Source organism: Aythya ferina, assembly GCF_964211825.1.
Source record: "Aythya ferina genome assembly, chromosome: 6".
NCBI lineage: Eukaryota > Metazoa > Chordata > Aves > Anseriformes > Anatidae > Aythya > Aythya ferina.
The window spans coordinates 36,832,894-36,859,056 of record NC_140303.1 but is presented as its reverse complement, the minus strand read 5'-3'; the positions used below and the strand labels follow the sequence as shown (position 1 = coordinate 36,859,056).

Here is a 26,163-nt window from a genome sequence, read left to right as displayed (position 1 = left end):
GAGTCTAACACATTGATTTTCTGGATGTATATTATTACATTATTCAAAATGTATATTTTGAATAATATATTGAGATTGTAAGATTTTTGGAAACTTGGGATGCCTCAGTTTTTAAGCATCTAAAAATAGGGTTGTTTTTTTTTTTTTTTGGTACCTAAATCTCTGGACATCTTTGTTCAGAAAACATCGCAGTTTCTCTAAGAGCTTAACTGGGCACTAGGGAAGTTTACTTAGTCCTTGGATTGAAAATCTATCAGGTGACGGTGGTTGTGTCTACACTGCCAGGGAAACAATGTGAGGGCTTAATGGGTTTGGGGACTTTATGGAGCTCTACAAATTTGTAGACATAGAAATAGTTATTGAATATATGGAGAATTAGTTAAGATCTTATTTTTTTTAAGCAAAATTAAGGAAAACAGTATTTTTCTAATCATTAATCAAAATCCTTCAGCACACATTATAACCCTTTTTGAAAAAAAAAAAAAAACAAACATGAATATGTTACAGTAAATATAGATCTTGATTTTCTTTTATTTTCTTTATATATATATATATTTTTTTCCATTTGCTTCTTGCTTATGTTACCTAATCCATTGTCTGGGATCCTGGTTTACACATCCAGTGTTATTTTGGCAGATATGATTTGGCAGTAATAGTTTTGTTGTTGTTGTTGTTGTTGTTTTTTGTCTTTAATATCAATATATCAATACTTCTGGGTGGATTCTGTAGTTCCTCAGTAGGTAGTGTGAGGGAGAGAAACTTTTAAAGTTTCTTTAAGTTTCTTTAAATTCTTCATGTTCCAGGACACTCACGAGCTACTGCCTGGAGCAAGGAGCCTCACAAGTGTAGTTTTCTAAAAGTAAATGGGAATGGCATTTCTGTTTAACCATAAAATAAAGTCCTTGAAATGTATTTGGATCCTGATACAAAGGCCAGGAGCTTTACTTGTTACTGTTCTCCTGATAAAAGGAATGACCTCGAGGCAGACCCAATGCAAGCAGTGTTGTAGGAATTAAGATTCCAAAGAACAGATCGGAAAGTTAGGAAAAGGAAAGTTAGAATGGAAAAATGGGTGCAATCTTTTTACACGGTGATCTTAGTTTCAGTGCCTTTCTTTAATGTGTACAGTAAATGCACCAAGGTAAAAACAGTGACTGCGACAGAAAGGAATGTGAAAGGCAGAAAATGAGTCAGGATTAAAAGCACTTGAAAGTGGATTTTTATTTTTTTTTTAATACCCGCTCCCAACCCCAAACCAGAAAATGACCAGAAGGCAGAGTGAACAAAAGAGGGGAGCAAGGTCCCCCAACACCATACTGACTTTTTACCCTGTGAAAGCATCCAAAGGACAATGGCAGAGGGAAACACAAGTGGTTGTTGTAGCAAGGAGTTCCAGAGGCTGTTACTGTGCCTCATGGTGTGGGCTCCCCTTATTTTTAATGATCTCTAGCGTGGGAAAAGCAAAGAGCTCCGTGAGGATAACCAAAAGGAAGAGTTACTTCCCTAAAGCTCCACTGTTTACTTACAGTCTTTATGAGTGACACGTACATGTCAAAGGTCAGGAAAAAGAAATTTCCTACGTCCTTTTAAAACTGAAACAAATTTCAATAGAGCAAGAATGAAATATCATATTTGAAACAGTAAAATGAAGTTAAAAAGTCACCCCAGCTCCTGTTAGCTGATCTTTTATTTAGGAGGGCATCCAAAACTTAGCACCGAGAGTGGACAAACCAACTGGTACAAATTGTCTGTAAAACAAATAGTTGGTGTATGTCTGAGAACAAACACAAAGTTTGCTAGGGAGAGGACCTGATGGTTTTTCTTCTTCATACAAGAATAACAAGGTGAAAATGGGTAGTTTGGCTCAGTCCTGGATCCCAACAGGCTCTTACTTCTTAAATATTATGCACATAAAAACAGCGCTGCTGCGGAGTACGTGTACAGCAAAAGGACAATTCTCAAAAAGGCATTAACATACCTGCCTCCATTTTTTCCCCAGTAAAACATAAAAATACAATAAAAATAAATAAATAATAATAATAATAATAAAACAATGATGACAACAAAAAATGCAACAGTCTGTTAGCAGCTCCCATGCTTCTTAACATGCAATTCATTTATTTGGCTAGGAAAAGCTATTCAGTTTCCTCTTTACCTTAGGACTACAAACGTAGTCACATCATCATAAGCCCAGGTTATCCCAGCTGGAGTTGATGATAGAGGTTAGTGCATTTAAAGTTTCTGGGAGCAGAGCCAGCCCCTCTGCCACAATGCTAGGTGAGCATCTCTGCTTTGGGCTGTCAGGTGTCTCTGCATTGTGCCACTGGGAAGTGAAAATGGACATCACCCTCAGTGCCTGGCAGACTTTTCCAGTCACAGTGTTGGATTTAGTTGTCTAAATATCTCCTAATTTCACTCCATGTGCCTCGTATGCTCTTGATCTAGACCCAGGAGCAGTTGAAGATGTGAACAACAGTGAACGGACACAAAATTAAATGTTTATAAAAGCCCTGAATGATTTTAAGGAAAAACATCCGTGGACATCGGTTCCTTTATTTTTAAAGGAAATAAGAGACATTGAGGTGTAAGAAAATGAACATTAAAAAATAAAATAAAATAAAAATGAAGGCATAATAACTAGTAACAAATCTTGCTTTGTGTGGATGGTGCTTTAGGTTAATAGGAGTTGAGCCTGGATGAAAGCTAAGCAATGTTAAGAAACAAAGAAACTTAATAGACACATTTATGTTATTTTTTGGGTCCTAATCTAGAAAAATATAGCACAAAGGCAAACTGTTGCGATTAATGGGAAACCATTGTTGATGCAGCCATCTGTAAAGGGAATCCTTTAAATATGCATGTTCTAAAAGTCCTTAGGAAAGTACTCAGGTAAAATATGAATATTACAAACCTTTCTGAGCTGCTTTCATCAGAATAAAGTGACTTTTGTGCTTCACCAAATGCTGGAGTAAAGCAGCTAGGTTCAGTAACCACAAAAGGAATTCTTGAAATTATATTGAAGTAAATGAACTACTGCTTCTATAATCTGACTGTGAAGAATGTAAATAATTCTGACAGCATTCAAACTCACCCATGCATCTTCTGTAGCTATCAGATACATACTTTCTGTCATTATTTAGTCAACCATTTTAGCCTTTTCTTTAAACACCAGTACCAAGACAGTATCTGTTATGTTCTGTCATCTTGCTGGAAAATTTCCACTTCTTATTTAAAGTGAACAACAAATGTCCCTACTAAAAGATACTTAAATTGCAGCGCTTATACTGAGCTGCAATATGACTATCCACTCATTCTTGTGACTTCAAGGAGGAGAAAATTTTGTGTCCTGAGGAAAATTGTGAAGCAAGTTAAGCTCAATGTGATATCCAACCAAAGGAGCAAAAAAGTTCTGAAAAACTTTTTAAAAATTCTAGGTCATAAAGCAGTCATAAAAAATCAGGTTTTGTCTGCAACACCCAGTTTGCATACTTGGCATTTCTCTTTGATGGGCTAGCCATACTCTGTCAGATAGCAAGGTGTCATTTATCTCCTAAAAATACGTATTTATCCTATTGTAAATGTAGGGGATCTCAGGAATGAGTTCTCATGTTGTAGGGAGAGTTGCTGAACACTGATTCGTTAGTAGTATTTAAGAATTGCATCATAAAGATTTTTTATTTTATTTTTAAGCTATAGGAAAAAAATAATCAGTTTGGTGTCATCGATGTCAGCACTGTTCCTGAAGGGCAGGGTTCTGTGTCTGTACACGTAAAGCTCTGTATCAAATTGGAGCTGAAAATACCAAGCACATACCAAAATATTCATGTATACCAAAATCGCTAAGGATATAGTAGTAGGAAGGATAATATTTTTCTGCTCAAAATTTGGTGAAACATTTTCTATTTTTTTATAATTATGAAATTATGGTGATAATTGTGTGCTTTTCCTGTCTAAATCTGAAACTATTTGCTTATAATTCTACACAAGAACTTTAGTTTGTTTGCTAATTATATTGAATATATATTTATTCAGTTTATTGAATGCTCCTGTAACTGTTGAATCACAATATATTAGGACAAGGCAGTAAAAAAGGATCTAAAAAAAAAATTCCACCTTTGTTCCGACAGAGTAACGTGTCCTAAACTTTATATTATATATAAAAACAGTATAATATACATCTTCTTTATAAACCATTTTGTCAGTTTCTTGGGTTTAATGCTTCAAAGTACTGCAACTATACATTTTTAAATCTTAAATCTTGACAGTTAAAGCCCAATGTTGGGGCAAATGGTCTTAATACCTATCATAAGTCCAGCTCAGTATGCTCTGTTATGATTAACTGGAGTGCTCTCCACTACTAGTGTTACATTTGTGGAAGAGAGAAAATACTTTCAACAAACTGTACATATGTTGGTTATAAGACACAACCCAACATCTCCTCATTGTTCTCTTCAACACTCTTAGTTTTACCTAATTGGTTTGTCCACACAAACTTCTGGTGGAGATACCTAAAATGTTTCTAAAAGCAATACATGAAGCTTGTCAAGACAATTTCTGTTCTGCACCCATTTTACTGGATCCATTGTAGTAGGCTGTTAGAGAAAGCATAATTTTTTTTTTTGTTTATATTTTTTTATTTTATTATTTTTTTAATATAATTGTTAGAGCCTTTCCTGGGACACATACCTGTCTGCTTGATGAGTACTGCTTAAATCTGAATTATTTCATAAGCACTGTCTCGAAGGAAGTGATTTTGCTAGTCACAGCGATTAATCTCATGGCTTAGCAAAATTCCTTTCTTGAAGAGAGAAGTGAAAAAGAAGATTGAGAAGATGAAGGGCAAAACCCAACTACTTCACAGTGAAGCTCCTTCATGGGGGTGAGCTACTGGATCTCACTGTGTGGCCACGTGCATTGACAGGCAGGAGCTCCTCAGCTGGGTTGCAGCTGAGGCTTGTATGTGTTGCTTGCTACCCACCTTGTAGTGATCATTCTCATTCAGTCATAGCAGGTTTCACTTACACTTCCTGTGTTGAAATTGTGTCGTTACCTTAAGTTTATGGTGTTGTTTTTAGAAGTAATGCTGTGAAAAACGGTAAAAGGTGAAAAACTGAATGTGTCCGTGGATATTGCCTTTCTGTGCAATTTGTTTTGCATTCAGGTGTTTGTGTTCAGGTGTTGCCATTCACTTCCCTTTGCCTTCTTCAAAGTCCCTGCACTTCTGTAGTCCCTTCCCTCTTGAGTCCTCTGAATTGTTCAGCTCTTCAAAGAAAGTGGTGAAAAGCCTAAAATGCACCATAAGCAATGAAACTCTCCATGTTCCATTCTGAAAAACTGTGGAATGGGCTGATGACGGAGGAAAGGTCTCCACAGGTCTCCTCAGGTACCAGAATTTAGCAGGAAAATAAAATTTTTCATCTTTTTTCCTCCATGTTTCACATGAAATTGATCATTTCTTGTTTCTTTGAATGGACCTAAACATGCTTCTTTCTCTGCTTTCGTTTTCTTGGTTGGGATTATGGTAAAAGCCAGGCATGAGCTCCTGGAAATTACAGTGTGCTGGAATCTTATTTTAGTGGTGAACTATATATATATATTCAGACACCAGTAATTGAACTGAAAGTGACAGTTAAAATCATTGCCTTGGATAAAGCCCTCTGCAGTGGCTGCAAGCTGACAGCAGAAGCAGCCTCTGGGGTGAGGTCTGTGGCTCTTGGAGCTCCAATTCAGTCCCAGAAGAGGAGGCCTGGCCTTGACTTCACCAAAACCTTCTTGTTTCAAGGGTAGCTGGGTGAGCTGGAATGTTCCCATGAATTTTATTTGAGGGGGGAAATCTGGTTGGAAAGGGCTGGAGATGGCTGGTTTGTTCACTAGGCCTTGCAGGAGGCAATAATACAGGATTATTATTTTTATTCTATCTGTCCTAATCTTTGCTTGTATGAGTTTTGGTCCACCTATAAATGTTTCTGAGGAAGTAAAGGTATAGAAACATGGTGAGAAGTGGAAAACAGCAGTCAGAGGGGGCTGACAAAATATGGTACTTTGGTATGCACTGCAGTACATGTTCCTTTCCATTTGAAAATCAAACTGTTCCAAGTAAGTTTATAGTTACAGTCCAGTGATGAATCAAATAGGACCTTCAGTATTTGTGCAATGAGAAGCCCCATAATTCTTATCTTTCTGACACCGTGTATACTCCAGCAAACCTGAGTATGTTATAGTGTTAAATTTTGTACTCAGAACAATTAAAATTGGTTTCCATCATTTCAGTGCATGACTGCATAAGAAGAAACAAGTCACACAATTTATTTTAATTAGAGGTAATTTACATCTATGTGCCTGTGTACAAAATAAAAATGAATAACTTTATGATTGCAAACTACCTAGCTCATTTAAAAAAAAAAACGCACGAGATGTATTTCTAAGTTACTTCAGTAAAGCTGAATTAAACATATAAGATAATCTTGAAAATGAATAAATAATGCAGATTTAATAACTTTTTCTTTTTTTTAATCGAATACTTAGGAAATGTTGGCCCTCTAAGCTAAATTTTCACATGGTTATTGAACACAGTTATACATTTTAATGGTAAATTTCTACCCCAAAATCATAAATAAAACATGCACGTAAATCCTATCATCTACTAAAGAGTCTTAACATATTGCAAGTAAGATGCAGGCTTTGTTTTTGCTGTTTAAACTAGGAAGTTAAGGTATCAGTGTATGTTTCAGTCCTTTCTTGTTTTTAAAACACTTGTGTTTTATATTATAAATCTTGTCAGACCTGGAAAGTTTCATGCTATTAACGATTTCCGAACTATTTCTGGGTTTGAATTCCGGTTCTACTGATGCAAATATGAACTTGGTAAATTGTTTCTCAGTCCGTAGACATTTCTGAGGTTCTGTGTGGATGCATAAATGTTCGTAAGATGTGGGCTACGGAAGGATTTTCTTAAGATTTCCAGCTCTTCTTTCGGATATGATCCAGTAAATAATACTATTCCCTTATTTTAAAAGAATTTTCACAGTGTAATGAAAAGATGAGCTGGAACATGACAGAATGGAATACATATAGATGGATGATGTGCGTAAATGTAATCAAACACATTTTTATAATGTCTGGCAGCGCTAGTATTCTGCAGAGAATCGGGAATCATTCTACATTGTGTCCAGCCATTGCATCACTGCATTGTCCTATAAAGACCAAGTATTCACCTGCCTTTTTCCACTGACATTTATACCCAGTAGTTATATGTAAATATCTATAAGTGTAGAAGTGTTACAATATTGCTGGTATTAGGTACTTTAATTGTGTAAGTAATTAACACTTCTTTGTTCACCTCATTATCATTCTTCTCAAACTGAGACTCTATTAGCAACCCATTCTGTATTGCACATAGACATCAAGTCATTACAAGAGTTGACACAAGACAGCCTTGAGATGTGAGACACTAATTAAGTAAAAATCTCCAGATTAAAAGTAGGTTCCTTATAACTAAAGAGGAATGACCATCTACATAAAACAAACAAACAAACAAACAAAAAAAAACCTCCTTTCTTTCTTGATCATAAAGTCTTGCTTTAGTGTGTTGTAGTAAATCACCAAAAATCCATTAACAAAGCTTTTCTTTTTCTCCTGATACAAAGAATATTAATTATTTTTGCTTCCCAAAAACTGAGAGCATTTTTTTCACCTCTTCCTACAGTCTGCATTGACAGATATTTGACAGTCTGTGCTCCAAGAATAGACAGGGAACATACATTAACAATGGGTTTGCATATGTATAGGCACATACAAGAATCTTCCTTTGTATTCTGATACATCCTACATACAAGAGCGTAATAAGACTGCTGTAGCTTTTTAATTTTTAGGGACTGTAGCAAAGAACATAAATTCTTTCTTTCTTGGCATCTGAATGAAGAAATTTTACTGCACAAGTTGAAGCTGCGGTCATTGAGCAAGTATATAAAAATACTAAAACTTATTGAGGCGTAACTATATTATGCTGGGCAGTTGTGATGGAAGATCCTAATGGTGAGGATTGTGTTATTGTTGCTTTTAATCAAACACCGCTGGCACGCTGAGTCTTGCAAGATAAGAGATAGACTTGATTTTCAAGAAAAGTTCATGGTACATATGTCCTCTTGTGAGTTCTTCATTCTTTTTGCTTCGAAACACAAACCTATTTTCTCTACAGCTAGTTTTTTTTTTTTTTTTTTTAATTATTAGTATTTTCTGCCTGCAATGATTTTTTTCTATAGTAATTCCTTTGAGAGAATGCATTTTTTTCTTGACCATGTAATTTTTCAAGATTTTTAATTTCTGACAAATTCAAATGAAAACTTAAGGGTAAAATTTAGGAGAATTTAAGATAAATTGGAGTTTTAAAACTGTGCAAGACCCATTTCCTATATTTATATTCACAACTGCAGTGTACTCTAGAATGGTGAATGGGAAAGTACGATTTACTGCATTGACACACTAATACATCATATACACTCTTTTTAATGCATTATATTTATGTACAAACGCATGTATTTATGGAGTCTGTAGAAGAAGGACAGTTATTAAGTGTGGGGCAACAGAAGTCAGAGGTATGTACAGAAAGGCATGAGTTCTTTAATATCTATTGAGAGAGTATGTTTTGATTTTGTAATCTGATTCATAGGGCTGAAAATGTCTTAGATATATGTGCTATGCCAAGTATACATATATATGTATATGCATATATATATATGCCTTACAGTATCCTATGGCAGCCCTGCTGGTGATTCCAATACAGCTATTTTCACTGACGTGAAAAAATGCAAGAGCAAAGAAAAAGATTTCATTGAAACGTATTTCTCTTTTGGACTTTAGATCCTTGTCAGTTCATATAGAAAAAGGAGTTACACCTCTGCATTGCCTTCTCCACTAAACTTTGACTTTGATCAACTATGGCAGTCTTTAAGCACTATACTTTATTAATTGATTGATTTATTAATCTTCTGGCACAGCATGTGAACTCTGCGGAAAGAATGCTAGAACACTCCAGGTGGCTCCCTTCTACTTTCCCTCCCCATCTCATTGCCCTGCCATAGTTTCTTTTTTCTTTTCTTTTCTTTTCTTTTCTTTTCTTTTCTTTTCTTTTCTTTTCTTTTCTTTTCTTTTCTTTTCTTTTCTTTTCTTTTCTTTTCTTTTCTTTTCTTTTCTTTTCTTTTCTTTTCTTTTCTTTTCTTTTCTTTTCTTTTCTTTTCTTTTCTTTTCTTTTCTTTTTCTTTTTCTTTTTCTTTTTCTTTTTCTTTTCTTTTTTTTTTTTTTCTGCGGCTGCAGAAGAGTTGTTAGGCAGGTATGTTTTGGGTTTCGGTGTTCCCTGTGTCCCCATGTATCTCTCTGACCATCCCAAACCATGAAACCATGTTCAAAAATATATAATAACAATAATAATAATAATAATAATTTAAAAGTCACATTCTCATGTGAAGGAGCCACAAAATTGACATATTTTAAAGCTGTTCAGTGAAACAAACAAACAACAACAAAACAAAACACTACAGACTTGTAGAATTATGTTAGGTGTGCTTTGGCCGAGGGGGTGGTGTTCCCTCTTTATTCACAGGCGCAGGTTTTTGTCTAGGTGAATTTTCTGTGTGAGGTCATTTCTGGATGCAAAATGCCCGCTTGCATTTACGAATCGTGTGTGCCCAGAGGTCCATGGCTGAGCTGGTTTATCAAGATTTTCTCTACATCTCTTTTTGCTCCTCATCAGTTTTTGTGCAGTCTTTAATATCGTTTTCCTCCATCTCTCCAGTGGTTACCAGCTACATTACAGTAGAAGAGCTGAGTCCTGTGGCTCAGTTAATTATTTACATCTGTGTACTGAAGATGAGCAAGTGTCTGACATGCAGAAAGCAGCGATCAGGGAAAACACAGCCAAAGGGAAGTGTTTACTGGGGAGACGTCTCAAAGAGAGCTACTAGCAGTCATTGCAATAGCAGGATGCAAGCAGTGCTCGTGTTTTTATACAAAAGGAAACATTTAAACAATTAACCTTATTGTATAATATCAGGTGTAGACTTTCTCTTTGTTTTTCTCTAGTACTTACAAAACCATATGGGCTAAAGGGAAATGGCTGAGTTGTATAAGCCCAGTATCCATATGCTGTTTTTTTTTGCATCTGCGTATATGATAATTTGTATACAATAATAGTGCCAATAGTAAAAGACTGTCACAAGAGTATAAAAATTTGAACTATTTAATCTACAATAATGCACAGAATTATAAGCCATCCTGTGGAAGCTGATTTCAGTTTATTTTTTTTACTATGAACTCTTGAATGACTAAGCTATATACTGAACTTAAACACAGATTAAGATCAATGCAAATCCTTGTATGGATCTGGGAAACTTTGGCTTGAATAGCTGTTTCTTATCCCTATACAAAGCCCAAAGAGCCAAAGCTGTTGAAAGGGGAGGTAGGCACTGGAAGGCTGTCTGTGCCCATACTCCTTCCTTCAGAGAGAGGAGGGATGAAGTGCTCGGCACAAGGTCTGCAGGGGCTGTGAATCAACGCTGATTTCAGAACTGCGATGACTGAAAGCAATCTTTTGATTTCTGCAGTTCTGCAGTTTCTTTGTTGTTTCTATTTCAATACTGCTTTCTACAGGCTTTGGCAGTCTCACCTTCTGTTTGGTCACAGGGCATGTAATAAGTATATTCATTCATTTGCACATTCCCAATCTTTCTCACTGCTGCTGGTTCTATTCTTCCTAGTGAAATACTATTTTGGAGAGAATATGCTGTGTTTGTGGGGTCAGAGAGAACAGCTATTGTTCTGCCTAGAGCAGCACAATATTTTGTCTGCTTTCTTCTTCTTTTCAATCACCCATACTTAAGCGTAAGTGTTTGTTATTCTTTTTCTCTCCTGGACAGCTGAATACCTAAGTTAATTGAAGGTGACTTCAAGCTTATACTTACTGTCAATCTGTGTGGGTGAATAAAGCACAAGGACAAATAAAAGAAAAATGAATGAATAAGGATAACTTATGATGCATAAATCCTTATTAAATACAAAATCATTTGCATATATGTAAAATACCAAAGGGGAAAAAAGAAAAGATTTTAAGTAATTTTCATAAATTAATCCCAATGTTTCAAAGTCCTTGTATTTAAATTGTGTATATGTATGTATAGTTATACTATAGATTTTATACCTGTGTGAAGAATGAATTTTTAAGGCAACTATGATACCATGGGATATGATGTGTATTTAGTTTGAATTTAACGCATTACATCTTCAAATGCAAAAAATAATCTGTAGTATTCAACCTCTTGGAAGTTTTCAAATACTGAGTATAAAAAAAAATAATTGTGATACATTAATAATGAAGATTAGGAAGACATAGACTTGTGTTCACATTAATCTCTTGTTTTCCTACAATGCAACCTCTTCTTAATGTCCATAATTTAGCCCTAAAACCTAAATGTTTTTAAGATATATCTTGTCCTGGAAGGCCCAGAAACATCATGTTTATTTAAGATGTAATATCAAGATTTATAAAAGTTAAGCACTTCTAAAAACCCTGGTTATTGTCAGTGATATGACCAAAACCAATCTAAACTAAACCAAACCGAACTGAAAGCACGGCACAGATGACTTCTAACACTTTTTAAACTGTCACACATTTCATATTACTTTGGCTGCATGGGGCTGGTTGTTTCATGTTGGCAAGAGCATTCTTAATTTTCTTAATCACAGAAAATTAGTGATCAGAAGGGACCTTGAAAGATCATTGAGTTCAATCCCCCAAATCAGTTCTTTGGTCTTAAAAATCCTATATTGCACCCAGAATCCCCAGCAGAAATGGCACACCAGCAGTGCCACAGCGATGCTTCAGGGGAGAAATGGGTCCGACAGCCTGCAGAGCGTGTTGGACAAACCACGAACTGTATTGTGCCATTGTGGAGTATTTTCATTTAAGCCTATATATATCTAGAGGAATCCAAAAAGTTGTGCAGATTATCATTTCTTAAACTTTGGGCCATTTTGGCTTAATTGCAGTCATTAATCAACTTCATTCATCAATACTGCAGAGAAGGCGTAGGTAGCTGTTACAATGAACCTTCCCTAGAGGAACATGTGCTGCAGTCAGAACAGAAAAAGACATGTTTTGGTCAGGTATTTGCATCATAAATACCAATTTTGTCTTTGAGTCAGATTCTGTCCTCTGCCAGATTGGTGCTTGAGGTGGACACAAATACAAAATGCCTTCTGTGGGGCTCCCACCTGCACATGCAGACAGAGCTGAATTCAAGGGCTGCCAAACCCATGGAATAGGCTTTGTTCTGGGTAACTGCTCACTGCTGGGGCACCCGACTCCAGGAAGACCCTTAGGAGAGCAGGATGGATCTGTTCATCCCTGATGTACAGCACAAATGTCAATTTTGAAGACAACCCACAGGTCGGAATACTTATTTCTTGTGACTGAGGGCAGCTGCTAGAAAATTGCTGGATTTCCTGTAAATTAAATGTATTTTAAAGGGATGTGCTACATTTGTCTACCTAGTCTGTTATTTAAAAGTGCAAGCTACTGCCTAGCTACTTATCTGAGATGTTGAATGAAAAAAAAAAAAAAACAAAAAAACACTGTGTGAAAACCATACTGAGAAAGACAAAGGTGAAAAAATAAACTCAGAACTAGCAGCCTTGATGTATTTTTTATTTTATTTATTTATTTTGTTTTCCTTTTGGTAACAGCTGTCATATATGAGCATCTCTATATGAGCTTGCAAGAAGTAAGGGTGTGTTTTTGACTATAATTTAATAAATTTTTGTGGACCTTGAATTTGCATTGAACGCCATGATGTGCTTCCTTTTGTCTGGCCATCTCTACAATCTTTGCAAATATCTTTTATTCATACTTTGTAACTCCTCTGTAAAGTTAGTGCAGAATGTTAAATTAAATTTGGAGGAATGTTTCTAGAAGGAAATGTACATAATGAAATAATGTTCATCCATAATTTTGGCTGATGAAAACCACTTGCACCTTGCTTGTGATAACAAAACCTAGTGGAAATAATCAGCTTGCGTGTTCTCAGTTGCATCCTCTAGTTGGAAATTTAGTATAGCCTGAAGCAACACAGGTGCAGATGTGGTTATAAATGAGCATGAACTCAAGACAGATACCATGTCAAAAGTGCATGGTGAAATGTCTCTGCTAATCTGGGGAAAGCAGATTGTGTTGGATGTGGCGGGCATCCCAAGGACTCTACTAGCTCTTCTCAACCGCTGCTGCAGGAAGGGCAGTTACACTGAAGGGACACGAGCTGCGTTTACTGTGTATGACACAGGTATGGCAAAACCACAGTGCTGGGTTTTTCCATGCTTCACAGGCTACGAAGGTGAAGCGAGCCTCAGCAGTGGATGACCAAATCAGAAATGGTCATTCTGGCCAAGTAACCAAAGAAACGTGGATCTGTAACAATTCCCTGACTGCTTGCTTTCATCCCGTCTGCTCCTGAGGTACATCTGGCCTTCTGCAGGATCTGGGGAAAGAAGCAGAGCTGCCCGCCTGGCCCTGCCTGGCTGTCCCAGGGCCGTGTCAAATTCTGGGACCCTCACAGGGCCTGATCCTGTCCTGTACCCACCCTGGGCCATGGGCTGACACCAGTTAGGTGCCCACTGCCCAGGCTCTTGCGCAGTTACACCACAGAGGTGTTGCACCGTCTCTTCCGAGCCAGTCCAGAAAGCTGCACAGAGCTACAGGAGCAGGTGGCTTCAGTCCTTTGCCCTCCAAGCGGTGTCGTGGTGCGAGCGTTTGAAGTGCTGGGATGCTGTACTGCCATAATTGCAGCCAGCAATTTGACTATTTTTCCCCCAACCTGCAAGGCTATGAATTATCATGTCTTTTGAAGGGAAGAAAAGACACCATCCATCTTTTATGTTCTTAGCATTCTTGTGCTGATGTAAAATACACTGAGATTATTTTGAAGAACACTTTTAAATTCCTTTTCCCAAAGTTCACTAGATAAAACTGCCAGAAGTGGCTGTCTGCTCAAGGAAAAGGGGAGAGGAGTAAACAAGATAAGGAGCTGCTCGTCTCTGTTTGCGTTGGATGTTTCAGGATGTGCAGGGTCGGATCCACTCTAAGGAGTGTGTGCTGCACTGAGGGCACAGCACCACGCAGCCTGGTGCTCAGCTTCGGGATTTTATTCTGTGAAGACGGGGAGTTTTGGGCTGCTCCGAGGCCTTGGGACATGCTATCTTATTTCATTGACATTATGATATAATTGGGACCTGTCATTTTGCAGACATTTCCCCCTTTTTGGGGGACTGGAGGTCATCTCCTGGTGTAAGGTCAATTTGACAAATAAGTATATGTGAATTTACCTTAATCAGTCACATTAATAAGTTAATCCCTTCTATTCAGAACCTTCTTGTTTTCCCAAAGTGATGAACTAAATCTCTCTTGAAAACAAAACACGGTTAGCAATGATTCAGTCTCCTGGCAGACTGCTCCCCCTGAAAGAACTACAATTTATGAAGCCCCCTACCTACTTATTTTAAGTTAGATACTGTATTTCGAATCACAATATATTTGTATCCTGCAGGAAAATTTGTAGTATAAAATAAAAAGCATCAAGTCAAAATTAAATACTGAAATCTTTAGACGTATGCTTATCAGCTTTTTCCCGTTGAGATTTTAAATGTTAATTAAGACTTTCATTCTTTTCACTCATTATTTTTAGAAGAAAAATACACAGGCTTATCTATTTTTGGTCACAGATTTTGATTTTCTGTTTGATCATGATCTGTGAATGCTGAAAGCACTCTGGCAATCTTAGGCTTATTCGTAAGTAATGCAAGTACCATGGCTTCCATACTTCACAGATGTAAGTTTTTTTTTGTTTGTTTGCATCCTATTTGTTTGTTTGTTTTTTAATGAATGTTCTTTATTTTTAGAGAAAAAGTAGAAAAAGTATTTTTTTTTTTTTCTCCTCACACTCTATTCACAGTTGCTCCAATGCAAGGAATAAACAAGCTGTAACTAACAGATCAGATAATTAGTTTGGTTTTGTTAAATTTTAAGTGCCTTCAGTCTTTATGGAACTGAAATAGGAATCACGTTAAGCATTGTAGTTTTATCTGACCTAGCTGACACTGAGCATTTGACTGTGCTGAACTGCTCTATGCTCTTTGAAAGCTCTACAGAGTGCGGCCAGTCCCGGAGGACACCCGGCACTGCCAGAGATTGTAGGCACAGTGGTGAGCTTCCTGCACATGGGATGCTTCATAGGTCCTATATCGGGAGGAAGAAAACAGTAAAATGCCAAAAGTCCAAGCAAAACCAGAAGTGACAAGAACCAGGACCCCACCCAGTGGCCGTGCTGCCCAGCAGGAAGGGAAGATGGGAAGTAGCGAAGAGAGCTGCTTCACCCCTGCCTCTTGCCTCCTTGCCTGCTGCTGGTCTGTGCCAGTGCTGGGAGGTCACAGCCCTCTCATTCTCAACAGATGTTGTTCCTACTGTCATCATATCCTGATATGGATATGATAAAATACAGATATAATAAAAATAACACATGCCAGACAGCATACTTTCATCCCTGTGCACATCACTCATTTATATTTTTCCCTAGCATGAGTGCACTGTGCTCTGTCTGCCAGTGACGGGGGTATCGGGGATGCAATTGGTGTCACCCCATCAGAGCCAGGCAGGAGGGACACCAGGAACCCCTGAGAAGGGTGCTGGATGCACCTACTCCAAATTTTGGGCAGCCTGCTGGCGTGCAGGGTGGCAGTGAAATGCTTCGGTCTTCTAATCGGGACCGCTGTTTAAAGTAAGGATTTTTATTTCATTGGCTGTGCTAAGAGCTTTCTGTGGTTGTTTAAAAATCCTAAATGCCCTCTGGAGCTCAGCTTCACTTTGGCCTGCTGACTCCAGGAGGCGAAATCTGCCAAAGCTGAGATTTACCCAGAGCTCTCAGCTTCTGTGTGTTCTCTGTCCTTCGTCTTGCAGTTAGTGCCTTGGAGAAGGTGAAAGCTTATTGCACCTGAGCATGGTGCATCCTAGGTGATATTTCCCTTGAGGACTGTTTAAAGCTGTCAGTTTAGCACAGACCCAAGGCTCCGACACAAGCAGTCAAGGTGCTGCAAGTTGTTTCCTGAAAACTTCCACACCTCTGTGTGTCTCTGTGTAGCTCAGTTACTGCGCATAAGTTATGTATGATTCATCCTCTAAACAAGCTAAAGCCTTCAGACCTACTTGTGCTCTGTAATCATTTGTTAAAAATCTCAAAATCCTTCTCACGTGAAATTATAATGTTCATTGTTTTTTAATCACTCAAAACCCTCACAAAGCAATAAACAAACAAGAGCCTTGAAAATCCCTCTCCTTAACACTTCACAGATAAGGGGATGCAGAGTGATTGCATGGGGATTGCATCCCCGAGGGAGCAATCACAGCATCCTTATCCTCCCCTGCCATCTTGTACGGCATGGCTCCAGACTCCTGGGATGGAGGGACAGTTTCTGTGATGTAATACAGCCATAAACATGTAGCATTTATAAGTAATTCCATAAATAGCTAAGATTATCCATATAGCAAAACAGTGGATATTAAAATAAGTACCTATTATTGTTATGACTGTAGAATTCCCTACGCTGGGATTCACAAGGCAGTTGCACATCTGTGATACTTTTTTAATGTTGTAAAGTTTAAATTTATCTTCCCAAAAGTTTAACTTGAAGAAAAAAAAAAAACAACAGTATTTCATCACCTGTATTTTGGGAAGTAATCTTCTCTGACCCCTTGATTTCCTTTTAATTGCACTAATCATTACCTGATGATTTTAATTTTCCTAATTACAGCAATGATAATGTGCCAGAAGTCATCAGAATGGACTGATATGCGGAGTGTTGCCCTGAGAATCAAAATGGGAATAGTATGCAATACAGAACTTTTTTTTTTTTTTTTTTTTTTTTTTTTGCCCTGTTGTAGATACAGAAGTATAAAAGTATATGTAAGAAATGTTCTGTGTCTTTTTTTAGGTCCCGAGGAAGTGGATTTCAAGTGCACCCTGAATTATATTTCCTGCATCGGCACAAACAAATGCATTCACTTGTCCCAGCTCTGCAATGGTGTTTATGACTGTTCAGATGGGTACGATGAAGGAGTACATTGTCGGGGTGAGTAGATTTCCTGAAGAAAAAATGTTTTAACCTGAAGTCTTTTGCTGTGTATTTTCTTGCGTTCAGAGAGAACTAGAAATTTCTTCTTAGGAATATATATATACATATGAAGCAAAAATTAATTTTAATGTATGTTTCAATAACTTTTTTTTTTTTTTTTTTGTATGAAGCAAATAAGAATAAAAAGCACATGCGGGGTTTCAGACTTTTATTAAGATCGTATGATGGAACTGGTTATTCCAAGAGAAAGATGAGGAAACCCTTTATTAGGAAACAAAAGTTGGGCAGCATAATGTTTGCCAGAATTTATTTTTTCTTATGATTCATTTAAACAAAATAGAATATGAAAACAACACTGAAAAAGACATTAGATTTGCCATAAGCATTATTTTGCATTGAGTTCTTGCTTATGGGGAGGATTTTATTTAAATTACCAAATGTTTAGGAGTATACTTACCTAATTCTGGCAATGAGAAATCCTAAATAGAAATTGGTGTAGGTCAATTTTTTTAACACCTCAACTGTAATACTCAGAAGTTTTATTAAGCTCTGCCTTGGGGACAGTTACGGGGCTGTCATTTTAAGCTCAAATCTAGGATACCATCAATCATTAACATGTCAACTATTTTCAATCAGTAGACTTCGCTGCAAGGCAAATAATTGCTGATGATTCTTAACAGGACTTATGTTGAAAAACAGAAACTCAGGAACAGATTCAGGGTCTTGAGCTAGAATCCAATGTGACAATACACAGTAAAAGATACAATTAGTGGTACAGTTCCGAAAGTTAAATTAGAATTTAAAGGTTCATTTGGACAGATTTCCAGAACTGTCATAGTAAAATCCAAGCCCACACCAAAAATAAGCCACATAAAAAAATTAAATAAGGAACAAAAAATGCCACCTGGAATTAATCAGTGCAATACTGCTGACTTCACAAAACTACAAATAGTTATTTTTATGTCACCAGGTGAGGGTACAGGCTGTCATACAATACATGACAATTCTTATTCACAGTGATGGGAATCATTTCCTTTCTAGAAGGCTCTACTTTTGTAGTGCTTGTTCAACAAGCATTACAGAAAATCAAAATTTGTGTCAGCATATTGACTTTAGCACTGGTTCCAGGATCCAAAAAAAGGTAAATTGACCAAAGCAATACTTGGTCTCTCCTGAGGCTTTCTGAAGTCTTTTTTTTTTTTTTTTTTTTTTTTTTTTTAATAGAACAGTATTCATCCATTAAACACAATTTAAATGTGTATTTCTCAGTGATTCATGTATTTCTGTAAATCTGGATTGAATGCCAAAAAAAATAAAAACTGCCAAAGCTAAATAATTATTATGTTTTAACTCTTTAAATTCGAGAACAGTGGAATTGGAAAAAGAAATTGGCCAAAATTAAAATCTTGTATTCCTGTAAATTAAGTACATTTGGTTTTCATATGTAATATGACATAAAATCACTTGTCTTCGTGCATGCCCTTTCAATTTATGCTTAAATCAGCCTTGCAAGGTTATTGATTCCCACTCCTTTCTTTATTATCATACATGAATATGAAATCTTCCCAGTGGTACAATTAATGCCTACTCTAATAAATTACCATAACATTTACTTAAACATACTAAAAGTAAACATTTGGTCACAGAACACATATAGGATGAAGTCCTTTTAAATATATGATTATGAAGGATTTAAAGTTGTCTCCCAGTAACTCATGTCAGAAGTGGTTAACAACTCATTAATATTTTGTAGCCATTATGTATTTTGACCTGCTTTTAGAGATGGTTCTTGAAAATATTAGCGGGCACATTTCTATCAACAAAGCCCAAAGAATAAGAAAACAATATTATTACATTATGGTCATGTAGTTTGGTAACAGCTGCCACTAATGTGTTGTTATGATATGTTTGGTATGAATGCAATATAGTATTAACTATTTTATACATATATATCAGAACAATGACTAGGGGGACTGGTGAGCCATTCTGTTGCTGTATTTTTTAAGGACTGAGCATACAAGTGATATGTTTAGGTCACCTGTGTGGCCAAAAGCTGCAAAGTTGCTCCAGAAACCCGTCTGAGCTTTTTCCTCCTATTAATGGCAAAAATGGCATTCAAATTGTGTTAGTACTTAACTAAGATTATTCATATGACATATTTGATTGATCAAGGTGGTAGTATCAGTTCTAAATATTGAGCTGCACACAGCTGCACACAACTGCACACAGTTGGTCATGGACCTATGCTGCAATGATCTGCTGATCTCTCTGTGTTATGGGGCAAGTGACCGTGGCAGGGACGTCTCAGTGATCAGGTCACAGCTCCGCAAGGGTGAAGGCTTCCAGTAACGTTCAAGAACTAATGGAGCACAAGCATTCAGTAACTGGAACTATTCCCATTTCTTTCTCTAAATTTAACATTCTTATGTTAATTCATTACATTATGATCTTTGAGAGAGATATTCAGGCCTGCACCTTTCCCTGGGCAAGTGAAAATATGATCATATCTGCAGTGTGAAATGGTAATGTATGTGGAATTTCAAGGGAATAGTAGTAAATACAATGACTTTCCTTTCTCATCATCTTTTAGTTCAAGCACGTATGCATTTTTTGCTGGTGAATGTAATGCATAAATTCAGGAGGGGTTGTGGCAATATGAAATAAAAAATGTTTTATTATGTATGGTTGTTTCACATTATGTGTTCCAATGTCCTTCAGAGGAGAAGGGGTGCTTAGTTCACTGGAACTGAAACTCACTGTGTGTATTAGAGATAAAGCATCCGTATTTGGTCATTTTGATTTCTTAGCTATTTTTTGACTAATTGAAGAATGTTTTACAGATGCTGAAAGTGTAAGCAAGAGTTCAAAGTATATACTTGTCCCTCATTTAAAACTGTAGGCTGGGGCTGTTTGGTGTCCTGAGGCTCCCTAGATAATTTCACCTTGGTGTGACTTGCCAAGTCAGGATCAGTGCCCATCAGCTGTTTGGAGGCAGGATGAGGCTTAGATAAAATGTACTGATGCCAAAACTAGACCCAGGCTGGAGCTGTTCTGGCAGAGGACTGGTTCAGAGCTTTTTCTGGTCGGTTTAGCTTTTTTTCTTTTGGTAGCACCGTTCTTTGTGTTTCTTTTGAGAGTCACATCTTTATTTCTGTTGCGTTTTCAGCCACTCTTAAAGCTCAGCCGAGCAACATGCTGAGAGTCCATGTGCCACAGGGGAGTCACCGAATTACTGCTGCAAGCTGGACAGTTATAGCTCTGAGTCTTTTCTTCCCATGGTTCGTGCCAGAGCACCACGCTCGGTGAGCTCACTGAGGGCATTGCTGACACAGGCCTAGGCTGCAGCCTGCCTGTGGTCCATTAGGGCAGGTACCATGTCACTTCAGCCTGCTCCAGCCACTGATTTTGTGGTATTTTGAAGGTGAAAATGCCTCATTTATTTCCCCAAAAGTTTTAGGAACAACTTAGACAAATATCCATCAAGGATTAGATGGCATAACTTAGCTTTGAGTAGGTAAAGGATTAAGATATATCTTTAAGATAATTTCTAGAGAATTACAGTCACATTCCTATGAATCTTTGAAAGGGTTTTTAATAGGGCTGCAGAGGTGGTCTGTACAGTTCTATAAATCCATACTTCTTATATATTTGGCAAAAAATTGAATTAGATATGCCAAAAGTAGTTTCCAGTCTGTCTCTGATTTAGAGCTGTAGAAAACAAGAACTTCTACAGAATGTAGAAATGACCTTTTTCACTTAACTGGCTTAAGAAATACATTATTATTAATAGCTGCAGGAATTATTATGCTAAAATTATGGATATTTCAGCCAGAAAATACCAGAAGAATATTGCAAAAAATAATAATAAATGCTAGCACAAATGTTCTGCAAATCTTTGGCTCTATGCCAATTTATCATAAAATAGAACATTTTGGGAACAATTATTGAGAAGCAAAACTGACAGAAATAACAGACACTCAGGTAAGAGTCCAGTCTGCTGCTCTGACTTAAAGATGAAGTTTGTTATGCGTTATACTGCAGTATCCACTGCTTTTCTGCGGGCAGTGTTGTACTATGTCATGGGAATACTGCAAGTTTATCTGGTATGGCTGACAGGACAAAATAACAGATTTAACAGTCTATGTGTAGAGTTTTTCCAGTGGACATGTTAGTAGTAAAGTACATAGGGGTCTCATTAAGTGGTCTTCCACTTAACTTAAGAGCATCCTTGCCATGCATTATGCTCTGTAATTCTTTGGTTGGAGGATAGACAAGCCAGCTTTGGGGAGGGGAAAGCAGGAATGCTGTTGGGACTCACTGGAGGTCTCCACTTGCACTAAACCCCTGAAGTGAGAAGATTTTGGAGGGCACTTTCATTACAAATACTTCTGCTGATTAGCTATCAGTAGTATCTGGCCAGGTTCCCATCTCTGTGAAGTGCCACAGCTGCTGGCCTGGGCTCAGGGGAGCTCATAACCTGCACTTGCATTGCTTGTCCAGGCTCTGAGTCACAGCAGCTCCCCTCCAAAGTCAGAGTTGATGGAAAAATGTGACTGTATCTTTCCCATCTGAAATACTGATTATTCAGATTGCTTATACCATCTCATATTGAAATTAATCATAATAGCAAGACTGCAACATCCATTAAAGCCCTTGCTATTTTGAGAGTCACTCATAAGGTAATTGCCTGCATGTCTACCTGTCTGCCTACCTAACACCACTGACAAGACGAGCCTAGGCACACAGGAGCATCTGCATCACATTCGGAAGACTGTCTTATGAAAATAACTTGAAAATGTTTTTGATATATTACCTAGATGTAACCTGACACATTTTAATGGGCTAATTAAGATTAAGAAAATCTGGGAGAGATCACAGAGGTTACTTGAGATACTTTCTTTTTTAATTAAAACTCAGTTTAACTGAACTTAACTGAGATCTGATAGAATTCTGCCAACTCTTTGGATTACTTGGATCTCTGTTAATTGTGATCTGAGCTTTAATCTCTAGTCAATAAAATACACAAAAACAAGCTCTGGATCATTTAGTATTAAAAAAAAAAAAAACCTGCAAAACACACATACAGAAGATTTAGCCAAATAATTGTTATGTTTGCAGCAACCTATAATCAGAGCATTATTTTTCTGTTTAAGCTTTTTGAATGAATTGTTACAAGATGAAGATTAATGCAGCTATTACTGAATCATGTATTCACTCTGGCACTTCTACAGCTGGAACACTAAGAAGTTTTAAGTAGTGTTTACCAGAGGCAAAAATAGAAATTTTAGAACTTTATGGCATCTTCAGGCCTTTCAAGAATGAGAAATTATAAAAGTAAAAGTATAAAGTTATGGAGCTACATTTATATCCTAATCTTCCTCTTTTTTTCCCCTGCTTTTCCTTTCTCATGCAGTCGTGTTTCAAAGGAACAAAGAAAATCTAAATTAGTCTAGAATTGTAAATGTTCCCACCATTTTCCCATGAGTCTTTTCCTATGCACACCAGCAAAAGAAATCTCTGTAAACTCACTTGGTTTATTCTGACAAGTTTGAAATCACTCATCACCCTCTAAGACTGTGCTGTACAAAGTGTCACATCAGGTTACTGAATCCTTGTACCCTCAGGAAATCTCACATTGCTTCTGATGTGCCAGGGGGGCTGCTGAAACCATCAGGTAACATTCAAAATTATTTCTTCTGCAACCACTCTGCATTTTGTATTAAACTTTTTACTTTTTCACTGGTTATAAGACAGAAAAGAGAAAAAAACGTAGACATAAGATGATCATAAGTATTTTTGCTGCTAGTAAATAAGAGCATTTGTCTGGGGAAAAGCGTATCTTGCAGCCCCCCCACACACTTTTTTTTTTTTTTTTAATCTCCTCATTTTACCATCCAAATACCAGTTCTTTGTATATTACTGTCTTTCTCATCTTTTTGCCTTAATACAATATGATGTGGCTCATTGAAATTAGCCAAGGTCATTTAGTCTGTTCTGCTGTCAAGAGAAAGAAGTCATGGGCTTGGTGATTTAATAACTTTCTATCACAAAATCCTATTGCAGCGAAGCAAATTAAAGGTGGCTGGCAGGGGGATAGAGCAGTGGAAGATGTTTGAGTGATGTGTTTTCATCCCACCTTTTATGGGCTGTTGCTAAAGAGATTTTTCAGGCCAGATAATGTGAACACTGTTGTTAAGATATCAGCATTGCCTGTATAGTAAATTAAGCGTAGAATTTAAATGTTTCGCCATATATATGATAATAATATATGCTAATAGATCATTAAATAATGTAGAATATAGTCTGTGTAGAGTGTTGTAGTGATCCTGCCTAATGAAAGAGTAACATGTTTTGTCTGTATTTCCATTTCAAGTTGTGTTTGTTTTCATGAGAGAAAAAGTTGGATAAAGTTACTTATTAAGCAAAATCAAATGTTCATCTTCATGAATACAACTACTGATTAGTTTTCCTAGTAAGCAGAAGTGTTTAAAATGCATACGTTTTCTCCAGGGTCCTGGAAACCATTTTTACAGTAGGAAATGCAGTCCTGAATGTTCGAACCATGGAGTTCTTTCTTCCATATGAGACAGGGCATTAAAGATTGCAACTCCAATATTTCATTTTTTCTGTGATTGGATTGCTTGATAAAATGAGCAAAGTGCAGTAGATGTGTTAATTTCTCGTATTTTAAATTAGATCATTATAGTTAAGTGGGCCAGTTAGCTGGCAAAAAGTTGATGAAAGCAGCTACAGTCAGTGTTGTAGGGGGATGCAATGGAGTGATCAGAGAAAGCTTTGTTCTACTTTCCAGGGATTTAGGTTAAATGGTATTTATTGTTGCCTGCTGTTGTTGTTGCCTGCTGTTACTGTTTTGAGGATGCCCTCTACTGAGAAAAGAAAACAAACATTCAAACTCTCACTATAAGCATCCCGTTTTCAGTTTTATTCAAGATTGTTTATTATCTTTCTGTTGATTAGTGTGTCTAGTTACCTGATTATTTTTCCCCTTATATTCCAGCTAAATAACATTCTTTAAGGAATTATCTTACATAAAACATGGAAGATGCTTTTTCTACAAATTAATTTCAAAGTACTTTTATAGTGATAGTAGTGATAGTAGGCACAATCTTGATATCAAGAGGTCAGACATATACACATTGAAAAACAAACAAACAAACTTACTTTGTTATTTCACATCATAGAGTATGTCTTAAATGCATGTTCCATACATAGATAGGCATTGGAGACAGTTTTCAATGATGAGATACCAGGGCCTGACACCAAATGCAAACAAAACCCTAGTAACTTTGAAGCACAGGAAGAGTGGTGGCACAAAGTTATTTTCTGTTGTCACCAGTACTGGGAGGGAAGGGAACATATAGGTCAAACTTACTGAGATCTTAATAGGAGCACTACTTTTTTCCAGTTTCTCTTAGAGCATTTTCCTTTTTCATAGTATACGGAAGCTTTTAAATTTAGACCTGCAGGGTAAGAATTCAATTAATATTTCTTACATTAACTAACAATAAAATTATATCTGATGAGGAAAAATTGATCTGAGGCACCCATCCATCAATAAAAGGCATCACTATTAAATTTCCATGGACTCTTATTCCAGTTACATTATTTGTGTATTCATTGCTCATATGAATAGAATTTTGAAGTAATTGAGCAACCTGATGTTTGAAGTGAGAAAGAAAATTAAGTGAAAGGTACATTTGCTGAAAAACATGGTGTTGGTCCCCCTGAAGCTATTCATAAATTCAACCTAAATTTACAGAATAGTATCAAATGGAAGATGGAAAAGAAGAAAGAAAAGAGCAAATTCAAGGGCTGGCATCACATAATTTGTCAGAAGTGTAGTTGTCAGTTTTCTGCCCCAGGAGTCCTCAGCCAAGCTAAATTATGAGACTCGGTTTCGAGTTCTTTCATTTCCTGCCTGCAGGGATTTGACTTCCCAGCTCCTTATCTTCCCAAGGTGAATAAACAAACGAGCAAACTACAAGATGTTCTGCGTGGGGGATACTTTTCCTCCTTATGGCTCTCTTCTCTGGAATAAACAGTTAAAGATTCATTACATCAAACACTTGAACCTCCAGGAGTGTTCATTTTAATTTCCATGCCAAAGAGTTGGTTCTGGTCTTTAAGTTGCTCCTGTCCCAACTATTATTTGTGTGTTATTAACCAAATTGGGTCAATTCTGGATGTTGGTGTAGGTATAGTCCCACCTGGCACACATATGCCTCTACATATTTCTATTTTACATATTTCCTGTTATTAGTGGCTAAAAAACATTGTGTGGTATTTACAGACGCCTTCCTGTTCTGTAAGATCTGTAGCCTATTATATCAAGGAAAATGGGATTGCTATGTTTGAACCTTTTCAAGTCAGTTATTTACTAACGAAATCAGAAAACTTGATGAAGGTAGGCTTTTCCTTTGCCTAGTTTTTAATCATTCCTTTAAAGTGTTCAGTAGGGAATACATCCGGAAGACGTCTTTAGGCTATTCCGTCTTTTCTCATGATACAATTTATAGGTGAGGGGAGAAAAAAAAAAAAAAAAAAAAAAAAAAGAGAGAGAAAAAGAAAAATGTTCATTTTTCTTTTAGACAAGCATTTTAATTTCATACCGTATCCTACTTCTTGCATTTTGCAGTTTTAAGCTCAGGAAACTGTATATTCAGAGAGTCTAAGTCATTTACAAATCTAGTTTAAAAGTTAAAAGTTGCCATCATTTCTTAGATTATGATAAACAAGTCAAGATGTCACCAGCAATCTTAAGTGAGATTGATAACATTCAGTGGTGTGAAAAGTTTTCTTTGACACTTTGAGAAATAACTCTTGGTCTTCCACTCAGAAACAAGAACATGCGCATAGCATAAAAAGCTGATTTGCAGAATTCATTATATCTTCTCTAGAAGATTTCAGTGGTCTTTTCTCCACAGAAATCTGAGTCAAGAAAGGATAACTTAGTCTTTAACTGGCAGGAGTAAGAGC

The 26,163-nt window shown here is 36.8% G+C and overlaps 1 protein-coding gene across 1 annotated transcript in view; it reads left to right on the top strand.

Moving 5' to 3' along the window:
- The window catches only part of LRP1B (LDL receptor related protein 1B), a 542,116-nt gene that overhangs the window by 113,187 nt on the left and 402,766 nt on the right, over nt 1-26,163 (top strand). Inside the window, exon 3 of the mRNA XM_084523375.1 lies at nt 17,026-17,163. Within this exon, the coding sequence (XP_084379501.1) occupies nt 17,026-17,163 (138 nt within the window). The remainder of the gene's footprint in view (nt 1-17,025; nt 17,164-26,163) is intronic.